The sequence below is a fragment of the Eulemur rufifrons genome, chromosome 12 (genome assembly GCF_041146395.1).
Source record: "Eulemur rufifrons isolate Redbay chromosome 12, OSU_ERuf_1, whole genome shotgun sequence".
In the NCBI taxonomy this organism is placed as follows: Eukaryota; Metazoa; Chordata; class Mammalia; order Primates; family Lemuridae; genus Eulemur; species Eulemur rufifrons.
In genome coordinates this window covers 6,022,358-6,046,295 of record NC_090994.1, presented here as the reverse complement: position 1 = coordinate 6,046,295, position 23,938 = coordinate 6,022,358, and the positions used below count along the sequence as shown (strand labels likewise).

At 39.8% G+C, this 23,938-nt stretch overlaps 1 protein-coding gene and 1 non-coding gene across 4 annotated transcripts; one reads left to right on the top strand and one right to left on the bottom strand.

The window, feature by feature from the left end:
* The first annotated feature begins 362 nt into the window (after positions 1-362).
* Positions 363-19,982, top strand: BNIP3L (BCL2 interacting protein 3 like). 3 transcript variants are annotated; one of them, XM_069485112.1, is made up of 6 exons: positions 363-538; positions 7,817-8,000; positions 12,203-12,275; positions 15,202-15,305; positions 15,437-15,586; positions 17,234-19,982. In XM_069485112.1, the coding sequence occupies exons 1-6, from the start codon at positions 439-441 to the stop codon at positions 17,280-17,282; spliced, it is 660 nt and encodes a 219-aa protein (XP_069341213.1). In that variant the 5' UTR covers positions 363-438; the 3' UTR covers positions 17,283-19,982. The 3 variants fall into 3 exon arrangements, with proteins under 3 accessions (XP_069341213.1, XP_069341214.1, XP_069341215.1); XM_069485113.1 differs by having other exon boundaries at positions 374-503; positions 7,827-8,000; positions 17,234-18,896; XM_069485114.1 differs by lacking the exon at positions 363-538 and adding an exon at positions 6,960-7,065.
* Positions 14,567-14,634, bottom strand: LOC138393854 (small nucleolar RNA SNORD77). The gene has a single exon (XR_011235261.1). It is a non-coding gene; the product is annotated as a small nucleolar RNA SNORD77 (small nucleolar RNA).
* Positions 19,983-23,938: the final 3,956 nt, after the last annotated feature.

Below are 23,938 nucleotides of genomic sequence, written 5' to 3'. Positions count from 1 at the left end.
AGTGAGTCGTTACAGATGGCAGAAAAAGAACTGCTCAGGGACCCGAGAAAACAATGTGGGTCCTGCCAGTGTGGGAGGAATGTGGGCGCCAACACGTGAGCACACGTCCTCATTACACACGCTTCCCTGTCCTCCAGCCCAGTGTCACCCGCATAACTCACGCTGTCCGGTCAGTCCAATTACACGCAGGAATTTGTTCCCGGCTCGCCTGTCAGCGCGACTGGAGAGTCCGCAGGTCTCCGGCCTACAGGGCGACGCCCCCCGCCCCGCCTCGCCGCTTGTTGTGTTGTCATCACGTGGCCAGGGCGGGCCCTGACGTCAGCGCGGGGGAGGGACTGCGCAGGCGCAGAAAAGGGGGCGGGGGACTCGGCTTGTTGTGTTGCTGCCGGAGAACCGGAGACGGTCCTGCTGCGGCCGTAGCTTTCCAGTCGCCTGGCCATGTCGTCCCACTTAGTCGAGCCGCCGCCGCCCCTGCACAATAACAACAACAACTGCGAGGAAGGGGAACAGCCTTTGCCCCCGCCAGCCGGCCTCAATAGTGAGTGCTGGGCCGACAGGCTCGGCGGAGGGGATGGGGGAGGAGGGGCTGGCCCGGCCTCTGGCGCCGGCGCCGCGCGGGGGGCGGGAGGAGAAGGCAGCCCATTGGTCAAGGCCGAGGATGTTGGGCTGACTGACAGCACCCGTCACCTGTCAGGAGGAGATGCCCCTGGCTTCCTCTTGGCCTGTCTCCACTCGCTCCTGGGGTCTTGGGCTGGGGGCTGCTAGGGGTCGCGGGCGGGGAGCGCGGGCGAGCTGGGAGAGGACAGGAGGCGGTGGGGACGCGCGGGTCCCACCCGGGGTCCCCCAGGAGCGGAGCCAATCGGGGCGGGGAGGGGGCGGGCCGGGGGCGGGCGGCCGCGGGGACGTGGGCTGGGCCGGGGACGTGCGGCGGGGCCGCCGGGGGATGGACGCGGCGGGTGGGGAGGCGCGGGCGGCTGGCGCCGCGGGCCGTGTCGGGGGTCGGGGAGCTCCGGGTCGCCCGCCGAGCCCACCCCGCGGGCCACGCTTCCGGGGCTGGCACGTGAGCCCTCTGGTTGCGTCCCTTTGTTGCCACATGTTGGTCAGGAAAATGCATTTGGTAATTTGGTGGTTGCTTGAATCACGTGTTGGGGGTGAGGAGTCTGTGCATTTCTTTTTTCTTTTTCATTTTTTTTGAGATTTTTCGAAGTTGCCCAGGTGATTTTTCTGTTTTCTTTTTGTTTTAACGGTGGGGTTGTGTGCCTGGTAAAGCTGTCGAAGAACAGCCTCCTGAACCACCCGAGGATGGCACACATCACCGAGTGAATTTTCAGAAACGGAATTTAAAACACACTCATGCAGCCAGACGGGCACTTGAAAGTTAGTGGGCATAACTGAGTTACCACCAACTCCAGCTGCTTTTCATAACTCAGACATCTTGTCCTAAGGCTATTCCCAGTTGTCGTGAGAGCTCGGAGTCGCCCTGGAAAGGTTCTTGCCTAACCTTTCTGTAATTCGTCTCTTAGGAAAGATGTAGTGGGGGCAGTTACCATATGGCCAGACAAAATCTTTCGAAAACCATTTGGAGGCTTAAAGGTCATGCGGTATGTTTCATAGGATGGGAAGTACTTTGAACATGACCTAAACATTATTTCAGGAAGAGAGTTCCTGTCCTCAAAATGTGGGGATGGAATTTGGATATTTTAAGATGGATGCTGCAGCTCCATGTTTTGATGAGTTAATTCCCTAAATGTTGACCTTTTTTTTTTAACCTTTTAAGTGTCTTTTATGTTCTAAAATGTAAGCTTTTTGTATTTCCAGCAGTGAACTAGAATTAACATAAATGTCCCTTGTATCATGTATTAATGTGCAGTTTAAAATTATTTACTTATTTTTAACATACTTTTGGAAACATGGACTTTAGAATGGGAAGAGACTTCAGAGCTAACTATGCCCTATTATTTACCAGTGAAGAAACAGGTTAGAGTAAGGGCTCCTGTCCAAGTTCACAGCTGGCTGGGACCTAGAGCTGAGGTTCCAACGTTCAGCCAGTCTAGTGCTGTTTTCAGGACAGTGGTCTAGAATCTCCCAGTGATATGTATTTCTTATTCTCTCGATGTGTTACTCTACCTAATGTACGTAGGTGGCCCACCTGTCCATCTTGTTTTAGTGTTCTGTTCTTAATTGTGCTGAGTGTTTCCTTATGAGTTAAGATTTGGTTGGTATGTGTACATGAGTTCACAGAAAGCAAAGGGATTTTATTTATTTTTTTTTTTTAATGGAAGATATCTTTTTTTTTTTATTGTGGTAAAATATACCTAAAATTTGCTATTTTAACCATTTTTAACCATACAGTTTAGTGGCATTAAGTACATTCATATTATATACTTAACCATCACCATCCATCTCTAAAACTCTTTATTTTTCCAGACTGTAACTCTGAACCCATTAAACAATGACTCCCCATTCCATCTCTCCCTTGCTCTAGGCAACCACCATTCTACTTTCTGTGTCTGTGAATTTCACTACACTATGTACCCCCATATAAATGGAATTATACAATATTTGTCCTTTTGTGTCTGGCTTATTTCACTCAGCACAATGTCTTGGAGATGTCATTTATGTTGAAACAATGCATGAGGATTTCCTTTTGAAGGTTGAATAATATTCCACTGTACCTATATACCACATTTTGTTCACTTACCCATGGGCACTTGGATTGCTTTCACCTTTTGTCTATTGTGAATCATGCTGCTATGAACATGGGTTAGGTGTAAAATAGTCTGTTTGAGTCCCTGCTTTCATTTCTTTTAGCTATATGTCCAGAAGTGGAATTGCTGGGTCATACGGTAATTCTATTTTTTCTTTTTTGAGGAATCACCATACTGTTTTCCACAGCAGCTGTACCATTTTACATTTCCACTAGCAATGTACAAAGATTCCAGTTTCTCCACATCCTTGCCAACATTTGTTTTCTGTTTTTGTTTTGATTTGCTTTTTATAATTTCCTAATGAGTATGAAGTGGTATCTTGCTGTGGTTTTGATTTGCATTTTCCTGTTGATTAGTGATATTGAACATCTTTTCCGTGCTCACTGGCCAGTTATGTATCTTATTAATATTTGGAGAAATGTCTGTTCAAGTCCTTTTCCCATTCTTTTTTTTTTTTTCTTAATGTTTTATTTTATTTTTTTCAAATTCTTTTTTTTTTTTTTTCAGCTCATCATGGGGGTACAAAAGTTCAGGTTATATATATTGCCCATGTCTCCCCATCCCCCTGAGTCTGAGCTTCAAGTGTGTCCATTCCCTAGACAGCGCACATCGCACTCATCATGTAGGTGTGCACCCATCCCCTCCTCCCACCCCATCCCCCCCAGTCAGAACTTCAAGCGTGTCCATTCCCCAGGCAGTGCGCATCGCATTCATCAAGTAGGTATACACCCATCCCTTCCCCCCATCCCCGACCTCTGTCCAATACTCAATTGGTGTTATTCCCAAATGTGCACTCAGGGAAACCAGTTTGCTGGTGAGTACATATGGTGCTTATTTAGCAAGGGGATTTTAATTTTCCTTTGACCAATGGGGTTGAGCTCCTATGTGATTGTTTATCTTGATGTTTGAGAGACCTCTGAGGTGTTTGATGTTTTTGGCCAATCAGTTCCTGCTACGTTTACATTAGCTCTTACAGAAGTGGAAGTTCACTCAGCCTACATGTGATATCAAAATGTTGCTTTGGGAAATCTGCTAGATAGAAAGTATTTTATTTGGAGTAGGCTGAGTTTTTAAAAGTTACTGAAAAGTGTTTAGATAATGCCATATTTAATTACTCTCCTCTTGCTTCTTACTCTGTTCCTTGTTTTAGCTCATTACACAACACTGGACTCAACAAAACAAGAAGCCTTATTGATTCCTTGAAGTGATTTTTGCGCACTGGGCAAAACAGCCTATTCAGGCATCTAATACTGTCCAAATTGCTGATAAGTCGAAGTACTTTATTGGGTAAAGTTGCACAACTGTGAAAAACAGGAGATGAAACTCATTGTACAGATTATCTCTGGTTTGGGATTTTATCTTCAGTTCAAGAGTCAAAGCAGAGTTTTAATAGCAAATTATTGAAATATCTGAAACAGTGAAGCCTTTTTCTGATTTTTTTTTTTTTTTTTTTAATTTTACCACTCTAGGGGGATAGTTCAGGGCAAATATCCAAACTACTTCCAAAGTTAAAGGGATGTTGTCCAGTTGTTTTATTTTTAAGAAACTATCAATAATCTCCAAATAAAGACAATGGGGAAAAAACTATCAATTTTCTTAAGAATACTTGAGTAAGACATTTATGTCATAAAATTCAGTAGGTAGTATAACGAAAATCAAGGTAGTAGTATAATTCTTGTTGGGAAGTACAGCCCTTTTTTTTTTTTTTTTTTTTTGTCTTTTCTTTTTAAACATTTTCAACTACGAGGTACTTGCTTTCCCATTATGACCAGAGTGCTCTTAAGGCTCTCATGAAATGTCACTGCCTCATGATAGTGTTTTGAATACATAAGTAACTGGTGTGTAAGTATCCACTTCTGCAAAAAGACCAGCATTTTTTTTTAGAAGGATGCCAGTGACCGACAGTGTTCTTGATTCCAGCATCAAATACTTGAAACCTACAAAAGAAAGCCTTTGAGGAAAGAAGATACATATAATGAAATATGTCATCCCTGGTTAGGATAAGAGTTACTCGTGAGGTCTTGAAAAGTTGGGGGAAAAATAAGGAGAAATACTCTTCATTCTCTCTTTTCCCTGTCCCGAAGATCCTCTACTCCCCTCCTTGCAAGAGGATTGAACTGGTAATTACAAAACTCTAAAGCGCATGCAGCCCGCAGTAATGAATGTAATCACAATTATTGGACCAGCCTTCACAATCTACTATATTAGAGAATAGAGAGAAGCATGCTTCTCTGAATCTCCTGGCCATTCCCAAACACTTAAAACTAGAAAATAAGTCATTATGTATATGTACAAATTGGCATAAAGGAACAGCTTTTAGCTTGTAAATAGTCCTTTAAAATAATAGGGAAGCCTTCCTGCTTTTAGTTTTAAAGCTTAAGAGAATTCAGTCTGAGGTTGTTTTTTACTTTGTATTGCTTGGACAGCACAATCCTCTTATCTTGCCTTGTTTCCTTTCCAAGTAAAAAGGGACTTTGTGAGGATTGGTAGAGTTAGAACATGAAGAAATTCTGAGGCTGGAATGAGGCGATGGGGAAAAAGGCATGTGCAGTTCCTTTGCTGAGAAAAACATATTTGCTTTTTTGTGTGTTATGCAAAAGATAAAGCTAATATGTAGCCTCTTAAAATATCATAAAGGATGAGATACAGTGCAGTTGTTCAAAAGAATGGATGTCCATGTGTTGACATTGAAAGACATCTGAAAAACATTACTTACAGAATATGTGTGTATAGTACAATTCCATTTGTTTATAAAAAACAAAAGCAAAAAACGGAGCTATATTTCATTGGAAAAACTCTGGAAGTCTCCATGTGAAACTGTTAGAACTGGGTTTTCTTTTGGGAGTAGGTATGAAAGGTGGGAGGAGAGATGTTAATTTTTTTTAATTTTATGTACTGATGTTTACATTTTCAAGAAACACGTTATTTTTACAGAAAGAAATTGTTTTTAAAAGATACAGAGTATAATTATAGTAGCTAATACTTACATAGTACTTAATAGGGACCTTTTGTATTTTTCTATGTGCTTTATTCATTTACTCTTCCTAACAACTCTGTGAGCTGGATACAGTTATTATCCCTATTTTACAGATGAGAAAACTGAGAGACAATGAGGGTAAGTGCTCTATCCCAGGTGAAACAGCTAGAACTGATAAGAATTGGGGTCTGGCTTTGGTCTGAGCTCTTAACCTCTATGTGCCAAATACAAATTGCCTTAAGTAGAATTGCCTTCGGTTATACTATAGGATATGGAAGCCATGATAGAGATCGCTTTTAGTAAGCTTTTCTAAGTATATCTTCAAGTTCCCCAAACATTGTTAGATTATGATTGCTTATATATTTTTAATGAAGAAATAGAATTCAGATATTGGTTTGAAAGTCCTTCAAAAGAGTCAGGGCCAGAGAACCTGGTATTGTTTGTTTCAGCCTTTCTTCTCTTTGATCAGATACTTCAAGTGAACCTTAATTGTATTTTAGGGAAGACTGGCTTCCACAGAGACCCATCTGGAACTCCTGGTTCCTTACCTCTGCTTCTGCCAGAGCAGCTCTGGGGTTTTGTTTGTTTCTGTTTATTTTACACATTTGTTTATTTTACACAAGAAGAACTCGTCCCATTGGTTTAAAAATAAGTTAGAAAATCCTAGAAACAATGGGAGTAAGGAAAAAACGGTTTGTTTTTCATATACATATTCTCTCTCTCCTCCTGCTTTTCTCCCCCCCCCCCCCCCCCCGTTGAAATATTTTGCAGAGTTCTAAATTTAGGGATGCTTTTGGCATATTTGTTATACACTCCAGAGGCACTCCAAATATTTAAATTGTCTTCAATCTTAGATCTCTCTTAGCTTTGCTGGTTGTATGTGTTAATCCGTTTTGAGTTCTCTGGTCTGTGTCCATTTTCGTGTGTGTATAAAATGAGGCCACAGAGATGTGGTCCAACTGTGGCGTTTACCAGCACAGTCCTAAGGAATTGGTGGTGGTTATGGGACTGTGACAGCCGCTGGGGCTGCCCCAGGAGGAAAGGAAAGGATAACTTTATGCAGCCAACACTGTTCTAAGTACTTTGTAAATATAAACTCCTTTAACTAGTATGTAACTGAGCATCCTCCATCTACTGGGCACTTTAGTATGTTCAGCAATTTCATTGGGCCAATAAATATTTTCAAGACGTAAGCAGATTACAGTGCCACGTCCCCTTTTTCTGTGACTCCACCCCCTTCCACAATTCACCTAAGAAAACTTGCGTGTCTGCCTGTAGCTGATGTGCAGTTGTTTCTGCCCCCGAAACCAACGGGGCTTGATGAAAACCCTAGAAAGTAGAAACTCGTGGGAGAGAAGAGAGAAAAGACAAGTTTACAAGGTATGTTAGTGCATTAAAAAAGGAGACAGATTAGAAAGGGTGAGGTATAAAGGAAAGGAAGAAACTAATCTGTGGGATAGAACTAAAGCATTTTTCTGAATTTTTAGCATTTATCACCTGATTTAGTTAAGAACCAGCTGCATTAATTTTATGTTCCAGATTTGTATAAGATTGAAATTTTTGTGATTAGATTTAGGTTCCGTTTCCAGGAGCTCCTCAGTTTGTGCTAATCAAGATACAGTTGTTAACTGATTTAGACGACCTTTATGAAATTGCTAAATGATACATGTGTGATTTCATTTGTGAAGCAGATACAGCTAAATAGCTTAGGTGGATGATGAAAAAAAGTATGTATTTATATATTTACAAAATATTATTAAAATATTAAAAGTAAGTGGCCTGTTTAGTGATAAAGCAGCTATTTTTTTTTTTTGAAAAGCTACCTCAGTTTTGAGTGAAGTGTTGATTGCTATAAACTAAGCTTTAACCAGAGAGAAAATTGGCTGAAAGATACATTTTCTAAGATGTTAGTTTTAGAGATACAGCTTCTCAATTGGTTGATTGCATGAGCGACTCCAGGAACAGAACTATATAGATTTTTAGACTTACTACTCTTTGTTTATTTTCTTCAGAATGGTTTTGGTTTGAGGCCAGTCAGAATTCTTATCTGAATTCACCATATTCACATGTGTGCACGTGACAGATTTCAGTTCTGCTGTGGTTAACTTAACTTATCTGGCTTGTCCAACAGGTTCCTGGGTGGAGCTACCCATGAACAGCATCAATGGCAATGATAATGGCAATGGGAAAAATGGGGGGCTGGAACACGTACCGTCCTCATCCTCCATCCACAATGGAGACATGGAGAAGATTCTTCTGGATGCACAACATGAATCAGGACAGAGTAGTTCAAGAGGCAGTTCTCACTGTGACAGGTAAGTGAGATCCCTCTTTGGATAGAACTTAGGACACAGATGGGTTACAAAGCTAATTCCCATTAGGAAAAACTCACTTGCTTAAATCTTCACTTACAAAATATGCCTCTTGATTTATTGCAGCATGTGTATTCAAGTCAGCTCAAATGGTACTTGAGTATCCACTGTTTTTCCCCAGATTTTCTTATTCAGATTGTATTATTTTTAGAAGTTCATCAGTTTAAAATTCAGTGGCTAAAATGCTAATTTATAGAATTAATCTTTCTCCCATTTTCCTTTGTCCTTTATGGCCCTGTTTGACAGATCACAGTCTGCCTTGAATTACAGTTACCTCTGTATATATCCACCTTCCCTTCTAGATGTGAGGCTTCAGAAGGGCAGGGTTATGTTTTGTCTTTATTACTTTGACAGGAATGGTGCTGGTGCGTACTAGACGCTCAGTAGATGTTTGACTCATAGGAACGGCAAGTTGGTTCACGTTACAGCAGTATTTGCTCAGTGGAAGCAGCAGCCGAGGTCTGTAAAGATAATTAATTTTGGAGACCATTCCACTTCTTCAGAGAAAGTTTTATTTCAGGCCTCATTTTTCTATATTTGACTTGGGGAAACTAATTCCAGTGATTAGGAGCTGCTTATGGTGAAAGCATAAGAATATAGCAAGATGCATGCATAGAACGAAACCAAGTCAGTTCCTTTTTCAGTGGAAGCTTTTTTTTTCCCCCAGGGGGACTAGGTATTAAATGACATTTAAAAGTTCCTAGTACAATGACAGCCACACTGTTAGCATTATGGGGTAGTGGATGATCTTCTGGTTAGTTAACAGTTAACTGCTAGTAACCATGTAGAAAATGCAAATGCACAGGAAAAAGATGAAGGAAACATTTTAAAATATAAACAGTGATTATCTTGGGGAATGGAATTATGGATATTTTTCTAAACATTTTTATATTTTGTAGAAATTGTGTAGATAGCACATATTATTACTTGTCAGAGAAAGTAAGAAAAGGAGAAACAAGAGTTAAATTACGTTGAGACTTCCTGTGTGGCTTATGATCCACTAGTGTTACCAAGGCAGCCGGAGGACTGGTTTGTTGGCTCGGTGGCATGCTGCGCACCCCCGCCACCCCCATGTCATCTCTCATTGTCCCTGTGCTTCTTAGAGCCTGGGAAGGCTCTTGTCATAAGCAGAACCGGAGCAGATGGCTCCCTTCTGAGCAGCTTGCCATTGCCTCCAGCAGCTACAGCATCAGTCTGTCTTTCAGAATGAAGATTTTATATTATATTTATATTAGGGAACTCGCTGATGAGTTTCTGAAGCTTTGTGCTTGAGTTTCTGAAGTTGTCTGCTTGTTACCGCCTGTGTGATGAGTTTTTACTATGCATTCCAGTACATGAGCCTTGATCACTGGGACCAATATGGCCATTAACCTGTTGTTCACGTGGTGCTGTCAGTGAACAGAGAAAAAGTCACCTGCTTACCTCTCTGGTCATCTTTTTTATGGTTACAGTTACACATGTCATTGAATATGAATTCACCCTCCCATGATCATATTTAAGTGTAGGTTTCTAAACGTGAAAAGAGGTATGGCAAACCTCTTTAAACAAGTTCGTATATACTTCATCTTGCGTATCTTCAAGCTCTGGGTTACTGGTCATCTTTCAGAGGAGGCTTAGAGCTCTATCGCATCAATACTCTCCTGGGATATCGAACACACTGTACCATTTAAAAGTCTTCATGCAAAATTCATGTTGTTTGAATTGCCATGCAGCTCTGTATTTGAAGTTATTGGGAAGTATTTCTTATAGATGGAAAAGTTTTAGGATTGTTGAATATTAGTCCTAGAACTGACTTACATATTTTTTCAATTTAAAAATTGTTCGATAGCTATAGTTTTGTTATTGCAGTGGTTGTGGAAAGATAACTGCTATATGTTCTCTTTTGTGTTCCACCCTATCACAGGAGTTTTCAACCTTGACTGCACACTAGATCCACCCAGGGAGATTTTTAAAATGCTAATGTACAAACCTCATCTCTAGAGCTTCTCAGGGACAGGGTAGAGACATCAGAATATTTTAAAAGCTCTCCAGCTGAGCTGAATAGCAGCCAGGGTTGACGATCTAATATTAATACATTCCAAACTGTTAGGGGTAGTAAGCAGTTTAGTGAAGAATTTAGTGTTTTTCTAAGCAAGATTGGTGCCAGTAGTGAAGAAGAATACAGAAGCAGAGCAGTGTTTGCAGAGGATTCTTGGCTTTGTCACTCTGACCTCCTTGACCTGGTCACAGCTGTGTAAGGTTGGCCCTTACCTTGATGCCCGGCTGTGAACCCAGCAATGTTACCAGCACAATGACAGTTAACTGAGGCCTACAATATTGCCTGCTTCTGTTTGGCTCCTGTGCTAGAGCCTGACATTCCTAGTTCAAGACAAAAATTTCCTAAATACATATGATGTTTGTTTGCCCTTTTGCTGTTCCCATTTAAGAATCTCCTGTGTCAGTTGCACCGGTCTAAGACTCCTAGGCCTAATCAGTCTTATAAATTTCTGGTGATCTTATTTTTGAGTCAGTCTCACCAACATTTCTATACATTAACATTGTATGTATGCTCTTGGCAACTTTAATAATTAATGTCTATTCCTTTGAGCAACTTAAGCCCTGCATACTTTTCATCTCTATTTTATTTTAGATTTGGGGAGGAGGGAGTTGTATGTGTAGTGAAAGATGCAGTGACTTGTGGTTACACAAGGAATCATTGATAAAGCTAAGAAATGAACTTAGAACAGCTATTCATCTATTGTACTAAGTACAGTTTGTGATCATGTGTTTCTAAGAATTTTTCTGTAAATTTTTGTAGTTTGGGGAATATATTTTGTACTGTCATGAAGGTTTTAGGTTCATATGTAAACTTACATAATTCACTTTGAAATATCTCCAAGCAAATATGTCTAAAATAAGTAGAATAGTAATTCTCAAACGTTTTCATCTTTATATACCCCTTTACACTCTTAGAAATTATTAGGGACCCCAAAGAGCTTTTGTTTGTGAGTTTATATATTTTGAGATTTACTTTATTAGAAATTAAAACAGAAAATTTAAAAGTATGCATTTACTCATTCAAAAAAAATAAAACCATTACATTTTAAGTTAAATGACACTTTTTTTTTTTGGGGGGGGGGAAACAAAGTCTTGCTCCGTTGCCCGGGCTAGAGTGCCATGGTGTCAGCCTAGCTCACAGCAACCTCAAACTCCTGGGCTTAAGCAATCCTTCTGCCTCAGCCTCCTGAGTAGCTGGGACTACAGGCATGCGCCACCATGCCTGGCTAATTTTTTCTATATATTTTTAGTTGTCCAGATAATTTCTTTCTATTTTTTTAGTAGAGACGGAGTCTCACTCTTGTTGAGGTTGGTCTCAAACTCCTGACCTCGAACAATCCTCCCACCTCAGCCTCCCAGAGTGCCAGGATTACAGGCATGAGCCACCACGCCTGGCCTAAATGACACTTTTTTAATGAAAAATAACTATTTTCTATAACCAAAAAATTAGTAAGAATAGTGGCATTGTTTTACATTTTTTTGAATCTCTGTACTGTTTGGCCTAATCAAATACAGTTGGGTCCTCATCTGCTTTTGCATTTGATCTATTGTGATATCACACATCATGTACCCCTTTGGAAAATTCCACTATACACTCTTGAAAATGAGATTGAAAGGCAAATATATCCTGGTAGTATTATGAAAGCAATTTCAACCGCTAAGGTCCTCTGAAAGAGTCTTTGGGAACTACTTTACATGCTTTAAGTACAGCTGGCAGTGAATTCTTTAATGATTAAAGAACTTTGGGAAAAAGAACCCCAAACTGCTTTTCTGAATTTGAAAATCATTTTACCTTTATTGAGAAAAACATTAGATGTAAGAAAATGTGACAATCTTGTGTTTTTATATAATAGTTCCTTTTCAGATTTATCTTTGCGAAGGAATTCATCACCCTGAAAAAGTCCAAAACATTTTAGAAGTAAGAATGCTCTATTCCCTTTAATCCTTTAACAGTACATAAAACTTTCTCGTATGGGGTCATGACATACTTTCTGATTTGCTGCTTTTTCAGAGCCATACTGCTGTAACTTTTAATTTTTTGATTTTTGGTAGAGGCTAATTCATTTAACAAAATGAGAATTAAAACTAATGGCTAAATTCTCTTCCAGCCCTTCCCCACAAGAAGATGGGCAGATCATGTTTGATGTGGAAATGCACACCAGCAGGGACCACAGCTCTCAGGTGTGTGTGTGTGCTGTTCTGATTTACAATAAATAATTAGGAAAGATGCAAACTCCCCAACCATGTTTTGCTGCAATATACTAAAGAATAAGACTTTTAAGAGTAGTTTGAAGCTATTTTAAGCCACTGAACTTTTGATTTTGAAATTTATTTAAGATGATAATAGTTCTTACTGCACTCCTTTACAACCAAGGATTCTGGGCCCTGTCACTATAAAAAGAATTGGAAAATTCTGGTTGACAGTGTGTCATTCCAATATTCGAGACTAGTTTCTTGAGTTTATAAATGGAAAAAACTGAGACAGATGGCTCACTTAAGGTCACAAAATAAATGAAAATGAAGGTTGTGTTAGAATGAGATGTAAAAACTTTTTCTGCATCTGAAATCAAAGCAGTGACTTTTGATATGAATTTCAAGAGCTAGAGATAAAAATTTATCTAAATTATGTGGGATTCCTTAAGTTGAAGAAGATAAATATAGTTCACTAGGAGTCGATATTGTTGGAAATATAGATGGATATAGTATTTAAATCTTACAAATATTTGTATATAATTGTTGCTAATAATTTAGAATATGTATAATAGCCTTTAACTTTATTGATGTGTCAGATCACCTGAAAGTGTCATTATAGCACAGATTCTTGTGGACAGAAACCATTCTTTTCCTCCTGTATGAAGGTGCTTGAAAAGTATTGATTGAATATTTAAGTGAGTTATGATAACAAAAACCTTGTTTTGTGGGATTCTCCCTGTGCAGTGTTGTGGGTCCCTTAGCACTAGAAATATTTTTATGGATTATCTCGAATCCACCCGGTATTCTGTTCAGAAGGCTGCACAATTTGTCCATACTTTGTACAATTCCAATATTCCAGGCTAGTTCCTTGAGTTCATAAATGGAAACTCAAGGGGTTATTGATTCAGTCAAAAGCATGTATCTTATATAGATTAAGTGCAATTTTTACCATATTCTGGAATTCCAAGAATTGGAAGGCAATTTAAAATCCAAAAGTAGCAAATTTAATAAGAGAAGCATAGAACAATAGTAACTGAAGAGAGCAGGTAGCCCTCATTCCTAAAGTAAGCAAGAAAAAATGTTTAGAAACATATACGGAGTTCTTTTTCTTTTTTTTATACTTCAAAAAAACTACTTGAAGTTTTGTTTTTTAAATGCTAATCCAAAGATAACTCTGCTTCACTCAACTGAGAGAAAATTACATCATCTTGAAAAAAATATTTAGAGCATAAAATGTTACTTTTTTGAAAGTATGAAATATTAACTTGTTAAATCTTTGAGCTTTAAAGAGAGACATGTGAGGTCAAAGTAGGAATCTAAACAGAAATGACCAGCAGTGTGTCGAATATAGTCAGATATTGTGTGCACACAAACTGATCTCTAAGTAAATTATAACAATTTATTGTTTTTGATTTAGGATGATTTCAGTGTTACGCCAAAGAGCTGACTCATGATTCTGAGTAATCTCAATAGCCAATGGAAAAACTCCAGTCCTAAATGCTACATTGTGTCATTCGGTGGAATTTGCCAAGTTCAGCAGAACTAGATAAGAATGGTACTAACGAGCAGCAAGCATCCGCTAGGATTTTACTTAGGCTTTGACAGTAAAAGGGACTATCCATATGTACAGACAGACTGAAGCTCCCTTCCTGGGGCAGCTGTTCCACAACGAACTAGACCTGTCAAAAAAGAATCATGTGAATATGTCAGGCTCAGCATTTCTTACCTGCCTACTGAAAAGAATGAAGGCTTTGGTCAAAGAGTGAATTCTATTCAAACAAAACAAAAAGTCAAAACACCTCTTAGCTTTGAGGCCCTTTGGTTTGGGGTCATAGCATCACATTTCTTGAAACTGAATAAATAATACTGTGTCATTTTTAGGCATTTCTCATTCCTGTGGGTTCTATTAAAAGTGAAGCTATTGGAAATTTTAATTATTCTTGGCCTGAAACTTCAGGTTATCATTAGCAATAAAAAGGAGTACTTTTTCATTTATTTGATATGATAGATGTTAAATTCTGACTCAGTTTATCATACATTATTCCAAAAAACTTTGGCTAACGTAGTTTCAAAACCTTCCAAAATGTTCGTCTAGCAGTTTTCTAAAAAGTATAATCTCCTTCCAGAGAGGAAAGCCTAGTGCTTAAGAGTGGGGGCTGTATGGCGACATTTTCCCTGGGTTTGACTACTGGCCAGTTGTGGAACCTTAGGCAAGTTACTTAATCTAAGTCTCAGTTTGCTCATCTGTAAAATGGGATTCTAATAGTTCCCTTTTTTTTTTTTACATCAGACAAAGATTAAATCTCTTCATGATTCAATCTGCTGAACTATGCAACCATCATAGTATAGTTTTTATTTTATAGGGTTGTTGCAGGGTAAAAGTTAATCAATATAAAGTGCTTAGAATGATGTTTGTCTCTTTAAGTGCTCAATAAATACTATTATTTATTTCCTTATCACATTTTCCACTTATTTTAGTTTTACTTCCCATTACTTTTTTAGCATATCCTTTTTGCTGTGTTTTCTTTTTTTTTAATTATGAAAAGTTTAAACACATATAAAAGTAAAGAGAATAAGACAATGGACCTCCATGTGAACCCCATTCATATTCAACAATTACCAAGATTTTTCATACTTTCCACACTTTAATTAGCATTATATCCTGAAATACAGTTTTTTCAATTTCATATTCTGTGCTTAAATATAATAGTGAAGCTCACGTGAGTTCTTTGTGAGATATTAAATACTCTGATATTAGATCATTTTGTTATCCTTTTTAGAAAAACAGCTTGTTTCTTACATAAAAGTTACTGATGTATACAACCTTATGAGTTTAGTATATTTTCTGTCCAGATTTGTCTTTGTATTCCTCTTTTTTTTTTTTTTTTTTTTAAGTTTGAATTTTTCTTTACAGTCAGAAGAAGAAGTTGTAGAAGGAGAGAAGGAAGTTGAGGCTATGAAGAAAAGTGCAGATTGGGTATCAGACTGGTCCAGTAGACCTGAGAACATTCCACCCAAGTGAGTTCTTGCATGTTTCCTGTCAGTGGACACAGCTAATCTGCACATGTTTATATGCAGTGGACCTGGTAATGCCCAAAATATTTTCAGCAAATGAGTTTCTAACACCTACCTCTGAATTCTCTCTTTAGGGAATTCCACTTCAGGCACCCTAAACGTTCTGTGTCTTTAAGCATGAGGAAAAGTGGAGCCATGAAGAAAGGGGGTATTTTCTCTGCAGAATTTCTGAAGGTGTTCATTCCATCTCTTTTCCTGTCTCATGTTTTGGCTTTGGGGCTAGGGTAAGTACTAATGAACTAAAGTTTTTTTTCCATTCATTTTATCCTCATACTTTATTTTCATATGTAAGAAATATATGTGAAAGCAGTTTGTATTGTTTTGCTTTTATTGTTTTGGTGCAAATAAGATGAACTTAAGAATTATTAAAGTTGGTACATGAATGGTCTATAAATAAGCATTTTTAGTAATAGTCCAGTTTTTTTTCTTTATTTGAAAATAAGATGTTCATATTAATCCCCTAAGCGATAATTTTTAGGTGGACTTTTCTGTGATTGATTTTTCTTTTTGGGTTTTGTTTAAAATTTAGCTAATCTTGAGTAATTTATAAAGTAAACTAATCTTTAACATGTAAATTTTGGGGTTGATGTGAATATTTTTTTTCCCATGGGAAAAATAAACCATTACATCATAGTCTTGAGTGAAACTGGTAAATTGGTTGGTGCTGTTTTTTTCTCTCTTAATTTTGTAGCATTTTCATTTATTCTGCTAAAATTGACCTTATATTTACCGGTAATTCATTAATTTTCTAGACACTTATTAAATTAATTGCTTTTTTCTTAGCTTGAACAATTTAGGAAATATACTTCTGCAAGATTTTAGGAGTTAAACAATAGCTTTTAACTTTTTTCAAGACATATCTGTTATACTCTGTAAGCATGCCTCGTGGGTCATTCTCAGTATATGATCTGCAAAAGATGGATCCTCCCATATATTCCCTTTGAGGAGCTCAGCATGTCCGAGATTCCCGATCACAAACACAGAAACATGCATGCAGCTTCCCAACCCACCCCTTTTATCTCTGTTGGGTTTGTGATCTGCTTTTGTGAGGGCCAGGACAGTAATCACAGACAGCAGCATAGAAGAGGTTTGTGAGGAAGGGCAGTGTGTAAGTGTTGGGTGGTGTTGGTGTGGGCAGGGGTAGGAGTTACTGATTGCACGGTCCATCATTTGCCCTCAGGAGGTTGGTTTTTGCTCTTTGCAATGTCTCTTTCATGAATCTTCAGACTGTTTCTCTTGCTGTAAGTGTGACTCTTGCTATCGATGAATGTAAAAAGAGTTTAAAAGACTTGGTTGCTTTTATTACATTGGGGGTGGAGCTAGGTAAGTATTTTCCTTAACTCCCCTTCTGCTTATGCTGTTGAAGGGGCCAAATACTTGCTTGGCATGGAAAAGTAATATTAGGCCACTAATCTTTAAGAATTATTAGTAAGAGCTATCTGCAAAGCACTGGCAGCTTTAAATTTTTTTTCTACATAGAGCACTAAGATAATTCGGCATATTACTGTATATGTGAAATATCGATAGAACTTTTTGCCCACCAAAAGGAGCATCTCAAAGGAGGTTGGCTCTACTTTACTCTGTGGAGGGATCTGTTCTCTCTGGCTTTACTTAGTCTAATCACTGCCCCTGTGCTATCCAGTCCTGACTTAATGGGTAAACAGAATCATATAAAACCAGTTTGGCGGGGCTGGAGACTGGTTTTAAGAAAGTCAGGGGTAATTTCAGGGTGTCAGGGAACTGTGCACATATTCCTCTACAGCCTTTTGCAAGGACTGAAAATGTAGTTTTTAAGTAGCGTTCAACCTGTGGACAAGCTGGTGCAGAACTGTTGAAACAGATGAAACATGATACACTCTGCTTCCTTTCAGCATCTATATTGGAAAACGACTGAGCACACCTTCTGCCAGCACCTACTGAGGGAAAGAAAAGCCCTGGAAATGCGTGTGACCTGTGAAGTGGTGTATTGTCACAGTAGTTTATTTGAATTTGAGACCATTGTAAGCATGACCCAACCTACCACCCTATTTTTACATATCCAATTCCAGTAACTCTCAAATCCAGTATTTTATTCAAACTCTGTTGAGGCATTTTACTAACCTTATTCCCTTTTTGGCCTGTAAGACACCTTAGAATTTCCTAACAGAGTTTACTGTTGTTTAGAAATTTGCAAGGGCTTCTTTTCCGTAAATGCCACCAGCAGATTATAATTTTGTCAACAATGCTATTATCTCCAATTAGTACCCCAGACTTAGACCTGTATCATTCATGGCATAAATTCTCTTGCAACATAACTACCATCTTGCCCTTAAAATGAGATCAGGTTAGCAAATGATATAAAAAAAAAGCTTTGTTTTTTTGTTTTTTTTTTTAAGACAAAGGCAAGCTTCCCTAAGCTTGAATTTATAGTTATTAAAAATAAAACAAAAACGAAAAAAAAAGCAAGACATAAGAAAAAAATATCCTGGGCAATAAAAAAAATTATTTTAAACCAGCTTTGGAGCCACTTTTTTGTCTAAGCCTCCTCGTAGCGCCTTTTAATTTGTAGGAGGCACGCTGTATAAATGATAGGTATGAAATAGGATAAGAACTAAAATACATCAGCAGATTTTAATACTAGTATGTTGTAATGCGGTCTTTTCTATGGTGTAGAATCTTTCTTCTGATAAGGAACGTCTCAGGCCTAGAAATATATGAAATTGCTTTTGAGATTTTTGTGTGTGTGTTTGGTATTTTTACGTTTATTAGCTGCATGTGAATTTTTCATGACTTTCTTTAAAATTTTTTTATTTCTTCATTTTTTCTTTAAGAAGAGGCTTTTCCAATTTGTGGTGTTAATACAGGCTTCTTGTTTTAGGAAGCATCACTTATACTCTGAAGCCTTTAAACTCTGAAGATAATTGTTTCAGAGTTATTCCAAGCACTTGTGCAACTTTGAAAAACAGACTTGGGTGGTGGGAACAGCTGACAAGGTTCTGAAAAGATGCCGTTTGTTTCCTTCCAATCTCTCACTTATTAATGTTTACTCTACAGTCTTCCCAAGGCTATTCCTGTGGTCCTGCAGGAACTGCTGGGTTTCTTAAGTCGCTATCTTTTCAGTTATATTAGACTCTTGAAATTCCAGAACACTCAACAAATTCCTTCAATTATATACTTTTTTGTTTATTTCTCAAATGTGAAGCTTTAGGACCAAATTATTAGAAAGCATCAGGATTACCAGTTATCTCAAGTAGATTTTATTGGCATTCAGAACACATGGCATGACTCTGAAGGATACTACTATATGTTTTATATATAAATAATTACTGTTTATGGTATAGACATTGCTATTGAATATTTAGAAAAGCATTGTTAATTTTAAAACTAGCAATGTATAAAGTGCATCAGGTTGACTTGAATAAAAGCACTATGACAACCAAGTTTGCCAGTTTGCAGAAACTATTTAACTCCTCTCTGACATCAAGGTTTGTAAAATTAATGTGTTATAGTGGAAAATAACATACAGATTAAACAACAAAAAAATTTCTATCTTTTTTCAAGAATATAGCTGGCTATCTTTAAGAAAGATGATATATCCAAAGTAGTTTTCTGAGGTTTATTTTTTTCTTTCTAGCATTTGGTGTCTAAATAATTTTGGATATCTTTTTATTATACCTTGTTCCTGTCTTACTCTTGAAACTGGTAACACTTGATTTGCCTTCTATAGCCTATTTATTTCAAGTGTTCATATGTGAATTTCTTTAGGGAGAAAGTAAACCTGATGGCCCACTGATTCTGAAAATCCTGAATAAAATTGGAAAGGCAAGTGAAGTTACAGAACTAAATAGCTAAAGTGCTACAATATACAATTTGTATTACAGTTGGCATCATGGGAGGGAAAAGTAAAAATACACTTTAAATAAAACCAGCTTTTTACAAGCAGCACATTGCGCTCTTTCCAAATTCAGTAGCAATTCTATCAGTAGTACAATTGAACTTGGGTATATTTCTTTCTTTCAACATTGAAAATAAGTTTAGCTTTTCCCTGAAAGTGTCTGTGAAATTATGGAATATTACTTAAAACACGAATATATCATCACAGTAGAACTTACTGTACGATGAGATCATGCAGTATTTATTGATAGCCCTAACATATGGGTTGGATGTTTTTGTTCCTGCTTAGCTTTGCGTTGAACGGAAACAGATTGTATGATTGGAAAGGAGAATTCAACAATTTAACAGTTGAAATTTTAAGATTAATGTTTAAAAAGCTTTACACCTGTTTACAATTTGGGGACAAAAAGGCAGGCTTCATTTTTCATATGTTTCATGAAAACTAGCTTAATATATTTGTAAATAGAATCAAAAGCAAAACTGCACAAACTTTCACAGTGAAAAGTGCAACAAGTTCCCTTGATTGCAGTAAAAATATTTACTATTCTAAAAAACGAAAATCCAAGACTTAGCCAGTCAGATGAATTTTTAAATGAACCAGTTGTGGAAATTATTGGAATTAACTGAGCCAAAGTGATTATGCATTCTCCATCTATTTAGTTAGCACTTTGTATCATCATATACAGTTTACAATACATGTATAACCTGTAGCTATAAACATTTGTGCCATTAAAGCTCTCACAAAACCTTTCCTGTCAGTATATCATTCTTACGTCACGCGGGTGCCTGGGAGTTTCGTGGCGACGAGGCCTGCCCTGCCTACACAAAGCTTTCCCGTCAGTCAGGGTCACAGTGCTGGACTGCCCGACTGTGCCCCAGAGGAGACGGGGCTCCTCGCTGCCCAGCTTCCTCCTCCTCGGGGAGACGGTCACCCCTCGGCGTGGTTCTTTGTAAGTGCTGTGGTGGCAGTGTGTGTGAAGTATTCTGAGACGGTAACTAACATTCAGAGCATTTGTTCTCCCAGATAGTGGCAGGATGCTACAGAGGGGACGATGCAGGGAAAGACGAGTAAGTGTTCAACAAGGGCAGGCGGGACGCCTGGTAAAGGGAATGGCGGCTGCTGGCACCTGTGAAAAGATATTCTGGAAATAGCGGGAAGTTCAGTGTGGCTCGAAGACAGGACGTATAGGGACGAAACTGAAAATGTAGATTAGTGAACCAGACTGAAATTTACCTGCCCTACTAGGGGTAGTACTTAATCATGTAGTCAGCGGGATGCCTTTGGGGGTTTACTTTTTTTAAACAGGGAAATGATTTAGACTTACGTTTTAGATGGTCTTGCCGTCTAGTGAAGAAAGAGTAGCAGAGACAAGGAGACCAGTCGGTTCTCCAGTCAGGTGAGGAATCAGGGCCGGCCGGGGCGGTAGCCTGGGGACAGCAGGGTGGGCCAGGGTACAGGTGAGGGATGAAGCTGAAGCAGACCGGTAAGAAGGTGGTTAGAGGGGAGGAAGGCCGCGTGCTCCTGCCTGTGTGCGTGGCCCGAGTACGTGTATTGATGCCGTTAATTGAGGACAGGAGAAGAAATGGGGCGGGGGAGGAAAGAGTATTTCAGTTTTGAGTGCACTAAATATGAAGTGTTGGGGGGACATCTGATTGAACAGAACCAGCAGACACTTACATAGAACTAGAACTCAGGAGAGAGGTCTGGAGTAGAAAGAAAACACTCAGACACATATGCTTTATGTGTTATATGATACTTAAACATTGACCACCAGGAACGAAGAAAAGTTGTTAAAATAATAGTGAAATAAAAACAACAATGAAGCCCGATATTTGAAGAGTGAGCAGAAGAGAAGCTCAAGAAGGTAAATTAGTATCATAGGAGAACCACCCTCCCCCCCCCAATAGGAGGAGGTGACCAACCCTGTCACATGTAGTGGCTAAGTAAGACGAATTGAAGAGAACCTTGAGTGTGGCGATCGGATCAGTGCTATCATTGCAAGAGCATTTTCTGTGGGAGTAGAAGAGAGATCCCGGGTAAAATTGCACTGGGTCAGAGTGAACAGCAAGAAAACGTTGGCTTTTATGAGTAAACTTGGTGATGAACACAAGGGGGAAGTTCCTGAAGAGGAGAGGATTGTTTGCTTAGGTTGTGGTAAAGAGACAGGAGCAAGTTCATAGGCAAAGGAGAGAGAGCAAAGGGAAATGCTGGATCCACAGAGCAGAGGAGGAATGGCACAGTGGAACACACTCCCTCCTGCTGCTGGAGCCAGCGGAGGGACTGCGGTGAGGACTCGGATGGGAGATGAACCTTGGAAAGGGAGAGTTCCCAAACCCACCCATCTATGGTAGGAAATGAAGATGTGGGAGAGAAGGGGTGAAGAGAGATGGAGTGGTAAGTTGGGGAAATCCACCCCTGGTGGCTCTGTTTTCTCCATGAGGACCATCGGAAGAGGATGGTGGTAGACACTGTTGGAAGATGGGGCTGTTTTCCATCAAGGAGGCCAGAACGAAAGCGGAAATCCTCGAATGGCTCCTATCTTCATCCTCCAGCCCAACCAGACTCGTCGGTCAAGTGGACGGGACAGGAAGCCCCAGCCTGGCTCTGCTACTTCGCAGCCTGGTCCACCTGATGCTTTTAAAGCCAAGGGGCTGGATGAGGTGCTCTCTGAGGACCTTTGAATTCTGTATTTGCTGTTAGCAAATTATGGGTCAGGCTAAAAAGCAGGACTAGGACTGGACACTATGGACATCTATAAATAGTACTTCACATTCAGTGGTGGATCAAGAATGTGTATGTTTATTTTAAATGTCTGCTTTATGCCTTTTGGTAAATGGACCAGAATGCAGAGAAAAATCTAGATTCTGGGTTTAGGTGAGCTGAGATTCCAAATCTCAAATGCTTAATCTTCAGTAAGCCAGTGGGCCCTAATTCATGTTTCCTTTTCTTTTCTTTTTTTTTTTTTTAAAGAGATACGGGGTATTACTCTGTTGCCCAGGCTGGTCTTGCACTCCTGGCCTCCAGCGATCCTCCTGCCTCAGCCTCCCAAAGAGGCCCCATTCTTGATGTTTTAACTTTTCTGTATTAATATTTTTAGCCCTTGAGTGATTTATTGTACCTCTGCTCCATGAATGGTGTGCAGTTCAAGGTATTACCACGTTTGTAGACTAATTATAAAGTCTAGTGAAATTTTTTTTTTGGTGGGGGAAGAATTTGTAAAGATTACCATGTCCTTTAATTCACTATTGTTTCTTACCTAGAGTGATAAAAATATAAAGGTCGTGAAGTTAGCCAGTTTATAAATTCACATCAGGGGAAAAACAATTTTGCCAGAGGCCTCATTTCTCCAGTTGAGAAAACAGAGCTCATCAGAAGTTGCTGGACAATAGCCAGTCCTGTAAATCACTGAAATAATATTCAAAGGGTTTGGGTTGAGTGGTGATGGATGGTTAAGCCTGGGGTCAATTCTTCGTCTTTGAAATGCAAATTGGAGGTTTGCCCAAAGCAGAACAGGCTTGGAAACTTGGGGTGAGGGAAGAGATCAGAGATTATTTGTTGAAACATCCTACCAAGTTATTTCGTTACCACTTAGTAAAAGATAACACCTCCTCTGCGGCCTACTTCATTCTTTGACATGCTTTGCAAAAACCAAAAAGCCCTTTATCTCCTCCACCTCCATGGGTTTTACCTCCACTCCACTCACGCAATGTCCTGTCCTCTACTCTGCCTCCTAGTATGAGTAAGGCGAAACTGTGGACATGGCTAGTAAGGAAACAGTTGGGAAAAGGATTCGGAGAGTGATTGATGCCCAGCCAAGGTGCGGCTCACTGGTCCTCAGGTACGTGGGAATGAGGCCCAGGACTGTGGTGAGTGCACCTCAACCCGGATGTCCTGAACCGCAGACCCACACAGCCAGCGACCTGTCAGACCTGCCCTCCACAGGTCCACGTCCTGAGCCACCCCCGCCGCTCACGCCCTCTTTCCTCCCAGGTGCCCCCGCCTTCCCATGTTGTGTGTCTGTGAATTGCCCAGATCAGAACCTCGCCAGTTACTCTTTTTCTCCACTCGTACATGCGCCCGGCCACCACGGCCTGTTAATGCCACCTTCAGAACACCACTCGGTGTCCCCTCCTTCCCACCTGCCACTGCCCTAATTCAGGCCCCAGCCCCTTTGTAGGATCACTCTGAGCTGTACTTTTCTCTCAGCAGCTGCAGTAATCGTCCCAAAATGCAAATCTGATCCTATCACTGTGTCACTTAAAATCCTTAGATGGGTCCCTGTTGTCTTGGGGATAAAGTTCAAGTTCCCCAAAGTGGCTGCCAGGCCCGCCCATCTCCAGCCTCAGCCCTCCCCTCACTCCTGCCCTCTGAGGTCAGGCTGAAATGTCTTCTTGTTCCGCAATGCTCGGCCACTGTGGATGCTGTCTCCCCGCCAGGGACAGCCCTCGCCCCTTCATTTCTCAGGGTTCAGCTCGGAGGTCACGTCTTCTGAGAAAGCTTCCCCGACGTCCCTCAGGGCGCACCCCTACCAGGATTAGGTGCCTCTCCTGGGACCTCCCAGGACCTGGCTCCAGTTACCCTGAACCTTCATAGCCTGAGCCCCTCGAGCCCCTCTAAGGGCCGTATCTCGCCCTCCATATCCCAGCATTGAGTGCTCATGTGATGCGTGCTAAAAATACGGAAAATTACTGAATTTTATTTT

Coding starts and splice junctions, on each gene's coding strand:
- BNIP3L (XM_069485112.1), top strand. CDS start 439: ATGTCGTCCCACTTAGTCGAGCCGCCGCCGCCCCTGCACAATAACAAC. Junction 539..7,816: donor CCCGCCAGCCGGCCTCAATA/GTGAGTGCTGGG, acceptor CTTGTCCAACAG/GTTCCTGGGTGGAGCTACCC. Junction 15,587..17,233: donor GTTTTGGCTTTGGGGCTAGG/GTAAGTACTAAT, acceptor GCTTCCTTTCAG/CATCTATATTGGAAAACGAC.